Genomic DNA, 10,724 nt, shown 5'->3' with positions numbered 1-10,724 from the left:
TTTTCTTTAGCATATTTCTCCATGAAATATGCTGAAGGGCACAGCGTGTGATATTTATGGAAACGCTGCTTCTATTTCACACCCCTGAGGAGCAGCCTTTCCACATTCCGCAGAGTTACAGTTCCACTCTGGATATCAGCCAGCTACAAGTAAGGAGCAATGCTGTCCTAATGGAAGTGTTGCAACTTCTTTGTGATACGGCAGCAGCGATCATGTTATAGTGCTGTCTCGATACAAAAAAATTGCTAGTGATGTAGAAAATGATGAGGAGAGAGATAAGTCCTGACTTCTCAGTACTACTGTGTTTAGCCATTTTTCCACACAGGTTACACCGAACGACGGCAACTCGTGTTCCTAACTTACAAAATCAAATCACAAACGGCAGATTAGTAGAAAACTGTACGTTTAGCACAGGACCACGCTTAGGCTTAACTCAGCAGCTGATCCACTGAAGGTGAGCATTCCTAATTATGTACAGAATCTGTCACCATGAATTAAATTGGGAGATGGAAAAAATTAAATGCTTGTCATTAACACGTCAATTTGGATCAGAGAAGACATCAGCTTAAAGGATTCAAGGTTCACTTAGTGCTTCTGAGAGAGAAAAGCAAACACATACGATTATGTCAATATTTGGATATAAAGCTGCCAATCTGAATTATAAACATGTAAAAGTCTCCACCCAGTTTTCAAAGTGCCAAAATCGACTGTCGGCATCTTAGAAGTCTGCTTTAACGCATTTTGGATTAACGAAACCGTGAGTCTTGAAATCGGTTCCCTGAAAAACAGTAGAGGACATTATTTTTCTGTAGGTGACCTGCTTAGGAATTTCTATTAGTTAACAGCAGGTCTCCCAAGGACATTGTAGACTAACGGTACCAGAATCAGAATATCCAAAATAAAGGAACAAATGGGCCTGAAAGCCTTGCTGCAAGTCACGGACTCAGCTCATCAGCAACGCTCCGAAGTCCTCCTGTTCTATTGCTTAAGCGGGTACACCTTATGCACATGTAAGGCGATCTTATGACGATTCCTGTGGTACGTGACCGAGAACAGAGGGAATAAACGAATCTACTTTAAACTGCTCCACAAGGCCTTTTTTGTTCAGCCGTTTTCAACGCCGAATAGAGTTTCACCGAATGCTGGAAGCAAGAAGGCACAGCTCCACGTGCCATGCAGTCCTGAACACGGATGCATAATAATTAATTGCAGAGACAGTTTTACTCAAGTTAACACGTCCACAAAAATAATTCTCTGTTTCCTCAGCTGCAGTTTTATATTTTACCTTCTCGCTTTGGCTTTCCTGTGAGCTTTCTTCCATCCTATGCTGTTGCCCCTATGAAGATGTGCTCGAGAAAAGAGCCTTAGAGGAGCTTTCTGTTTTGCCGGTAGTTTGTCTCGGAAGTGCTCAGGCATGCATTTAGCTTTCCATTTCTGACGGATCTGAGTGGAATCGGGCAATTGTTTCCACGTCATTTGCTGCCCAACGGATCCTCATCGGAAAAAAAGTCGTGGCAATGGAAGTGGTGTGGTGCAATGTGGGAAACTGGCTTATACATATAAATATCACCGGCATGTTCAGAGCCACGCCAGAAAGTCCGCTATTCTCTCTTGGAAGGGCCTTCTGCTGCCTCCTTTGCTTGTCACACAGGCTCGTCCCTCTGGTAACATGGCCTTGAGTGTAACCGAAGGAAGTGCTGCAAAACGGTATCCCGTGGCAAAAGAAAGAGGTGGAGTGAAGCATCGCTTTCACAGGAGAGGCTTTAGTCTCTCCGCTGAACGCTGCTGCTCTCCGAAATAATCCCATCTGTGAGCCGAAGCTCCGTGGGATAAGCTAACAGACTCAGTTCTCCTCACGTTAGGGTCAGTTTATTTTGAAGGAAGAGAGTGTACGTAGGAAGGATATACCCAATGTGAATCAGGTGGAAATGTGAAGAGGAGGAAGAGTGGGATCCCTATTCAAACTAAAGACTAGTTGCTTCAAAACGCTGTTTCCAGCTCCTGTTTTGGCAGCAATTGGGTACAAGACTATCTTGTCCTTGGAGCAGGAGCAGTGACCTTGCCGGAAGCTCAGCCCTCACGAGGCCGTGAGGGCTTAGGGCACATGTTTGCGGTGCAGGGCTTCCATTCCATGTAGCTGCAAATGAGAGAGGCCCAAGACTGCTCTCACCCGTTCCGGGATCTGCGCAAGAGCCTGCTGCACGCTGATTTGGATTAATGCAGATTGCATCTGTCGGTCCTTAACACGGAAAGTATGCACTTGCTGCAGCAATTCCCATTTCATCCGACCCACTTCCTGTAGTGGCCGCGGACATCTTCTTGAGGCGATGTGCTCACAAAGAGGAGACAACACTTTTCCACTGCACTTGAGCGGGACTTGTCTTTTGTAGAAACTCATCGTTCGCAACTCATTTCTGGCTCGTGCGTTACCAGGCAAAAAGCACTCCCCCCATTTCTGGATTTCTGCCACATGTTGGCCAGACTGTTGCGTAATACTTGACTGGGGAAAGATGGAAATGCTGTGTTTTAAACAGGTTAGGCCTTTAATTTAAAACTATTCTTTGCTCCTTTGCTTCCCCCCGCAGAGTTGCCAAGCAGATAGATATGTGAGTTCTGGGAGCAGAACTCAGTTTGCAGTAAATAAGAAAGCATCCTTTCAAGAACAGCTTGCACTTGGTAAGGGGTAGATACACACTGGCTGCTCGCCCAGAGGTTCTCCTTCGCCTCAAGAGGGACAGAAAAAGGGAAGGATAGAGCGAACCTTTGCTGTTAATTATACAAGGGGTAAGGAAGATGCCAGAAAAATGATATTAAGGAAACACGAGTTTTCCATTCCAAGCGCAGTTCCGTTATCACTTCATATCTTCTAATCGTACAGAAGGATTTCACAGCCGTTGTTTGGAGTCATTTAAAGCAAAACTGTAGCAGACTGGCAAAGCCATTCCACCCATGACGTGTATTTACAGATCTAGCAGTTACCGCCTTGAGGGCGTTATTTAGATTTATGCGAATCCCCGGCTAGCGCAGGGAAAAGAATGCCGTAGGTGTTTTTCAGTAGAGCAATCAGATTTCAGTTGTTGTGATTGCTGCCTTATGAATCATTCATTTCAGACAGAAGTTGTTCCAGGCCCACTTCCATCTGCGGACCAACCTAGCAGTGGGATGCCTCCAGCCTGCAGTACGCAGTTTCTCGCGCAGTCCTTTGCTGAGCACTGCGGAGAGTGGGGTACAGTACAACATCGGATGCAAGGAGCAGAAAAATGACAGAAATGAATCAACGCAAGGGAAACGTGGTCTTTGTCTCAATGCTAGACCAGGGAATTTTAGCTGCGACATTTTCTGAGTTGGAGGAAAAATTAATGTTCTAAACAGTCGCAGCTCACCACGTATGATCACGGCGTTCCACCTTCAGGCTTTGTGAGGATGTAGCGAGGATGGCAAAATGAGGTTATCGCTATAGTCTAAATGCACAAACCATGGCAAGACTACGGTGTGTGTGGATGTTTTCCATTCTAACAGACTTGGTACCGCTCGGGCAAGCAGGAGAAGTTCAGCTTTTTACCGTTTTTCCTTTTCACGTGGATAGTGACTGGCACGTCTTTAATCTTTGGTTTTGTACTTTCTTTCTTTTCCGCAAGATCTGGTTGTTGCACTTTGTCTCCTTTTTGTTCCAGTATTCAATGGTCCTTTCTGTACCAGCCTGCATCACTCCTTATTTTTTGCAACGGTGTGTTATGGTTATCAATTAAATCTCACCTGTAGGTTGGGAAAAGCACTTCTATAAACCACCGATGTCTACTGCAGTTATTTCAAGAAAAAGTGAAAGTGGGAGTCTGTGGCTTTAAAAAATGCACCTCTAGCAGTAGTAAGAAGAGTATCTACTGGTTCACCAAGAGCAAATGAAATATATATGTTCATAGCACAAATGAGACAGCAGCAGAGTAGAGTCTGCGCAGCCCTTTCTATATCTCTCGGTGTGAAGGACTGAGAGCAGAGGATAGGGTGCGAACTGGGGAAAAAACATGGTATGTTTAAGTAGTTTTACTTTTGATGCAATATTGAACATTTAATGAGGATCACTGGGTCCAACTCCTGGCTCCACACAGTAACACCCCCAAATCCTTCACGCTCTCTTTGCCTGCAGCTTCATCCCTCATCCTTCGTCCCACCCCTGCCACCGCCTCCTGCACAGTGAGGTGACATCTGTGGCCATCTGGGCTAGCAGTGGGACATCCATGGGGACAGCCTTGTCAAGACAAGCTGATGCCCAAGAGAAGAAGCTTGGGGTAGCTGTCAGTGCCCTGGCTGTGCTAATGAAGTAATCACACCCAGGTGCTGTGGGGCCGGTTGCCCCAGCACAGTTGCGCCTTGTTGGTAGCCCAGGGCAGGGCCGGCCCGAAGCCTCTTAAACCCTGCTGGAGGCTACTTGGAGTTACTGGGGGCTGCTGGGAGTTCTGGGGGGAGTCACGTGCTTTTCCGGCCCCTCTGCCTGCAGTGAGAGGTTGCCGGGCTCCTGTCTTGCTTTGCTGGGTGATGGCTTCTGCTGGGTTCTCAGCTCTTTTGGGGAGACAGTGGAGGACTGCTGCTGCCAGGCTGTGATGCGGTTTGTGTTTTTTAGGGCCAGTACAGGGTTGCTGCTGCTGTAGTTCCCTGATTTCTGGGGCTGGTGTAGGGTGTGTGCTCTGCTCCTGCCCTGACTTTTTCTGAGACTGGTATAAGGCTACTGCTGGGCTCCTCTCTCTTTTTAGAGCTACCAGGTTGACAGGCTGCCTCCCTTGGAGGGGAGGCTGGAGGGTCTGAGGGTGTTGCAGCCCCTCCTGCTTGCAATGGTGAAAGTGAGTAAGATGGGCACACATCCCATAGAGCAGTCCTGGTGTTGCTGGGAGTAAGATGCAGCACAAGCAGAAGGAATGCCTGAAACTCATATTTCATTTCAGTTTTTTCTTTTTTTTTTTTTTTCCTTTGTAGGGTGAGGGCTGCAGTGGAGCAAGGATCAGCCCAAACCTGTGAAAACTTGAGGCAGCGCTGGATCTGTGGATGCACGGAGTTCAGGAGGTCCAGTAGTGTGAGGCTTCCCTCAGCTGCCCCATGTGCAGCTGAGCTGTATGAGAGCAGCTCTGGAGCCTGTGGCAGCAAGGTTTGTCTTAAACTTGTAAGTAGTTTTGGGAGCAATGCTGCTTTGGAAGTGGTGAGTGCAAGTTGGGGGGCCTCCCACTTGTGATGGGAGGGTGTTGAGTTCCTACCCTGCTCACTTTAGGGCTGGTGTAGGGCCGCTGTTGAGCTTCCCCTGCATTCTGGTGTCAGCATGGTGCTGCTGCTCCTGAGCTATCACCTCCCTTTTTTTTTTTTTTTTTTGAGAGCCAGGCACAAGTGGCTGCTAAAACTAAAAAAGAAAATAGCCTGAGGTCTGCTTTTTTCATTTCTGGTTTTTCTTTTGTCTTCTATTTCAGGATTAGTGAGAGCTGCAGCAGAGCCTCCTGTCAGTCCAAGGCTGTGATGAGACCATGGAGGTGGTGAGCCCCAGGGGTTCACTGGGGGCTCCTGCTGTGCTCTTCTTGGGGCTAGTGTGGTGCTGCTGCTCAGCTCTGGGAGGCCAAGCGCAGTGCTGGGGTGACCTCAGCCCCAAAGGGGGTTTTGTGTGTGTGCTGTGGTGATGGGAGTGAGCAGGAAGGGGCTGTGTCCTTCCAGCTCTATTGCTGCTGGGGGTGAAAAGCTGCACAAAGGACTAAGATGAAGGCAATATTTGAGATCTACATTTCATTTTTCTGTCTCCTCTAGGTGGATGAGGGAGAGCTGCTGTGGGGCCTTGTAGAGTGAGGATCATCCTAAACCAGTGAAGAGTTCCAGCAGTGGTGGGACTGTTGGAGGAGGTGAGTGCAGGGTGGGGGCTCTCTCTCTGAGAGGCTGCTGGGCTCCCACTCTGCTTTTTCTGGGGCTGGTGCAGGGCTTCCCTTGCTTCTGGGGTGGCAGCATGCAGCCACTGTTGGGATCTCACTGCTTTTATTAGATGGGGCTGGCACAGGGCAGCTGCTTGGCTTCCTGAGGCCAAGCACAATGTTGGTGTGCCCTCACTTTCCATGGGATGTTTTGTTGGTGTTGCAGCCCCTCCTGATTGTGGTGATGAGTAGAGTGGGGCTCTCAGCCCTGGTGCTGGTGAGGGTACAAGGGGAGCACAAGGGATAGCAAAAAAACAAAAAAAGCTTGATGTGTATGCAATTTCATCTCTTCACTTTTGTTGCAGGGTGAGAGCTGTGATGGGGCCTCTTGCTGTAATGATGAACCCAAATGTACAAGCAGTTTTTGGACTGTGGGTCTAGGAATGTAAGTGCCTGGGGGCTGCTGGGATCCTACTCTGCTTTTTTTGGGCTTGCACTGAGTATGGTGTCCTCAGCCTCTAAGTGGGGGGTAAGAAATGATATGCAGGACAGCCAAGATGACAGTAATGCATGGGGTTAACTTTATTCTTTTTGACTGTTGTTTGCTTTTGCAGAATCTACTCAAGCTTGTGGCAGGGTCTCCTGTTGTGGTGCTGTGAAGCTGTTGGTGGCTCTGCAGCCTGAGGTGAGCTCATTTGGTGTTTTTATTTTGGTGAGGGGTGAAATGTGGGGTTGGCTTTGGTGTTGGAGGGGTTCTTTTTTGGGATGTTTCTGGGAAAACACAGCCACATGCAGTGGCATGCTGCTTGTTTTCCTGTTTCTTGGGTGCTGGAGGCTCAGGTTTGTACCATCTTTAAAAATATATATATTTTTTTTGGGTGGGGGGTGGGTTTTGTCATTGTCTTGCGTGGCACTTTATTGCCCCCATCCTGCTGGGGTGGGGGTGTGAGGGGGAGCCCTCTGGTGATGCAGGAGCTCCCCCTCAGTGCAGGTGTAAGGGGGTTAAGTTGGAGCTTGGTGGGGCTCATGTATAGTGTTGACCAGCTTCTTGGTGCTGAGTCCCAGGCTGGATGGTGCGAAGCAGGGCTTGGAGCTGTGTTTAATGTTCTGCGTGTTTAATGTTCTGCAGGTGTCTTCCACAACTTGCATAGAGATCCTGGGGTGCTGCTGCTGGGTATAGGGAAGTCTTCCATGTGGAGCTGTGCTCCCTCCTGGCTGCTGAGGGGAGCCTAGCTTTTCTCTGGGTCTGACTGAATGGAAGGGTGGAGGAATTCCTCCCTGGGTGGGCTGGGAGAAGAGCTCATGTACCTGGTTAGGGGAAGATCTTCAGCTTTGCCTCACTGTCTGCTTCTTTAAGTATGTGCATATCTCGGTGACTCCTTGATCTTGAGGCACTTGAAGCTTGCAGGTTTCATCTCTAGTAGCAGCTGCTGATGAGTGCTTCAGGTAAGCAGATTGCCATGCAATAACCTGTGCTGGGTGGGGGTCTGCCTTTCCTCCTTAGCTGGGGCATTTCAAAGATGCTTGACTTGCAGGATGTTGATGCGCCACACATGTTTGGAGAACGTTCCCAGAGGAAGGGAGTCTTTGGACAGGCTCCAGTGGAGTTCAGTGGTCTCTCTGGTATTCCCACTAGCTCTACTCTGCTGGAGCGCATCTAAGAAAACTTGAGGATGTGGAAAGCTGGCTAGGGCTTGACCTCAAACCCAGCAATGAATTACTTACAGGATCAAAAGCATAACTCTTCTTGATGCATATGTATGTACTGTATGTTATAGTGGCAAAAGATTTCTGCTGATTATATGCTTATACACTTATCACACCAATGTTTTTCAGAGTGCCGCATAATATGTGTTATTACGTATTATATAATCATGTAATGTATCACTGATTGCACTGTGAACTTTCTTTAGGAGAACCTCTTCCACTTATCTGCCAGATGAATTAGGATGCTGTGCATGCCATTGTTTGGCTGCATTCAGATTTCATGCTGCTATGCTTACAGGAAAAATACTGCCCGCTGCCACCTAGTTAGGCTTTTATTGCCCAGTGTACTGGGTGCGCTATCGAATGCTGTTGACACAAACAATGAGCAAATGTTACCAAAGATTCATTAAGGTTACCAGCTGATGAAAACATAGTAGAGCATGTATTACTTAAATTTAAGTGGCATTGTTAAATAACGTATTGACAACCTTACCTTAAATACCAGTTCTCCTATCAGTCCATTCCATGACCCGTCATCCTGAGGACTCCCGTACTTGTGATCTGGTGCAACATAAATTTCATACTTAAAGCCAAGGTAAGTGGCCAAAGCTTCAAGCACGTCTATTGAGAAGCCCTGATACTTCTTTGGTTTTCCCAGAACGTTCTCAGACACCATGACAAAGGGCTCTTCCTAAATAGAAAACAAAAGGAGCGACTGTCAGCAAAGCAAGGGCTCACCCCAGTGAGGTGTCTTTCTTCCTTAAGGGAGGAAGTAAGCGTTTAAGCTGTATTAGTACAACATTTCCAGCTGAAGGAGTGTTCTGAGTACCTGTGGCATCTTGTAAAATGATACTTTGTTTTTACTTTAATATAATTACCTCAAACTCCTGGTAAGAAATAATCTTACCTATGATATGCTTATCTATGACATTTTAGAAGTAAATTGGTTGTGACATAATAAAATAGCTGCTTTTCAGCAATGCCTTCTGTCTGCACTTAAGCTCTGTCCATAAATATGAAGGATGCTGCCATACTGCTGCTTCCCACTGGCCGGGTAAACACTGTATCTGACAAATGTGACTATTAATTCATGCTGTAAGGAACAGAAATGTGGCCAAGTGTGCCAAGCTGCAGCAACATTCTCTACTATTTCTCTAGTCCTCCTACCATGTTGCAGATGTGAATATGAACTGGCTGATGTCCCGTTTTTTAATTCTAAAGCATCTTATCTGAAGAGCATCCATTTGTTTAGTTCAGAGAGATTCAGGGAGGAGACTTGAGTTTTTCCTAAGAATAATGGGTGAATACTCTTCAAAAAAGATAAGGGTTCAACTCAATAAGGAAAAAGTGGATTGGATTATCAGATTAACAAAGAATACAATTCTGCTTTCCTCCTAAGATCAGTCTTTTCTCCATTTTTTTAAACAATTAATCTTTCTGATAGCCATAACCATCTCTTTCTGGGGGTGGTAAGTTTAATTCCTTTTCTTCCTCTCCCCAGCTCCTGCCTCTTCCTCTTTACCCTTACTCTTCCCTTACCCTTAATATAGTGCAGAAATAAAACACATACTTGCAGTAGCAGATAGGTCTCGCTTACTTAAATTTTTCCATTTACTGAGAGCATTCCCCCCATTCTTTCCCCTCTTCATTACTTCAGAGCACAGAGGAGGAAAAGGTTTATATTTATCTTCTGTAGCACTTGTGGCCCAAGCTCTAATCATAACTCTAGAGCCAATTTTGTCACTTACAACAATATTCTTACTTTCTCAGTTGTAGCACCCTATCATTGAAGGAGGGTAGGAGAGAGGTACTTGAAATAAGAAAGGGTCACACTTAAACGCCTGAGTTAACAGTCATGGAGATAGCCACGCGAAGTAGATGCTGCTGCTGAAACCCGTGAGCAGCGGGGCTTCAGTGGCAGCGTGCTTGCTTCTGTCCGCAGGAAAAAGCAGAAACACAAACAAAACACCCCAAGATCCTAGGAAGACTAGGGGCAAGATTAAGGCAATGTGACACAAAAGGGAAGCATGGGCAAAGGTAAAATGACATCAGGTGACCAGAGGCCAAGCTCACAAAAAGACTTTTGTCCATGAATAGGTTAGGGCTATAAGATTTTTAAAGAAATTAAGTCACAATATGTAGCTTCTTTAAGAGCACAATACGTGTTACGGCTGACATAAGGGGCTGAGCCATGATACGCCACTCAGTTACACGCACTCATGGGAGTCTGACGCTTTTTCTGATCACAAACGATGAAAAAAGCCAGAGCGTACTTGAAAAAGGAAAAGGAAAAAGCTAAAGCAAAATAAACTTGGGGATTACTCTCCTGCCCAGCTGACTCCTTTTTTTTCCCCTTACTGGGGTGAGGAAAACTTCTGAGCTGGGAAGCTATAGAGACATTAAGTAAGTGAATAAAAAGCTACTGTCTATTCAGATTGGAGAAACAGGTCTCTGCTGGGATTTACAATGTGCACTGGGGCTCGACCTAACTGTGGATGGCCTTACATGCTTCCACTATGTTTGGAAGACTGTTTCAAAAGGAGGTTATTATACGGGTAGTTAGAATACATACAGATATGAAAATGACCTTTGTGTCTACTCATAAGAAATTCCTGAATGCACTGTGATGAAATACTTTAAACAACTATGTTCATTACATCTTCCCTTCTTCTCTAGGGCAAGTCAGGAGAGAGGGGGAAAGAAAAGGAAGAAATGAAGCTTGGATGCGAGGGAGCCTGTCCATCTGTTCTCAGCGCTGACTCTAGGAGCAACGAACATTAAATGATTCACATAGCCCAAGCAGAGCTCTGTAGTCACATGAAGTAAATATGTGCTGTGAGACTCAAAAACTTCTATTACCTGCAAATGCTAAGAAACTGCTCCCTCAAGTGAAATTCAGTCTAATTACTGGATCTCTCACTCCCTTTCCAGTGGCTACCGGATGACCCAGCGGAGCCGTCAGAACTGACAAGAAGCGATACAAAGCCTTACATATGAACCATAACTAAAACATTTTCAAACTCAGGATGCTTTTGTCTTCTTACTCTACTCTTTTGTAATTACTTTTTCCTCTACTCATCTAAGAATAACCCCCCACTTTTAATTATTAGCTATTTTGCATTTCTTTCCCCAAAAGATTTC

The 10,724-nt window shown here is 46.1% G+C and overlaps 1 protein-coding gene and 1 long non-coding RNA gene across 5 annotated transcripts in view; one reads left to right on the top strand and one right to left on the bottom strand.

Annotated features, from left to right (window-relative positions):
- Positions 1 to 10,724, bottom strand: part of GRID2 (glutamate ionotropic receptor delta type subunit 2) — a 695,511-nt gene that overhangs the window by 126,116 nt on the left and 558,671 nt on the right. Inside the window, exon 10 of the mRNA XM_021396235.1 lies at positions 8,077 to 8,274. Coding sequence (XP_021251910.1) covers positions 8,077 to 8,274 — 198 coding nt within the window. The remainder of the gene's footprint in view (positions 1 to 8,076; positions 8,275 to 10,724) is intronic.
- On the top strand, positions 4,437 to 10,657 carry LOC110398521. 4 transcript variants are annotated; one of them, XR_002438435.1, is made up of 10 exons: positions 4,437 to 4,501; positions 4,969 to 5,137; positions 5,451 to 5,513; positions 5,779 to 5,870; positions 6,242 to 6,321; positions 6,491 to 6,561; positions 7,006 to 7,322; positions 8,089 to 8,178; positions 9,526 to 9,620; positions 10,260 to 10,657. It is a non-coding gene; the product is annotated as an uncharacterized LOC110398521 (long non-coding RNA). The 4 variants fall into 4 exon arrangements; XR_002438433.1 differs by having other exon boundaries at positions 6,491 to 7,322; XR_002438434.1 differs by having other exon boundaries at positions 4,445 to 4,603; positions 6,491 to 7,322.

Source organism: Numida meleagris, chromosome 4 (genome assembly GCF_002078875.1).
Source record: "Numida meleagris isolate 19003 breed g44 Domestic line chromosome 4, NumMel1.0, whole genome shotgun sequence".
Taxonomy (NCBI): Eukaryota; Metazoa; Chordata; class Aves; order Galliformes; family Numididae; genus Numida; species Numida meleagris.
The sequence above is the reverse complement of the archived record's forward strand: the minus strand, read 5'-3'. Positions and strand labels throughout refer to the sequence as shown.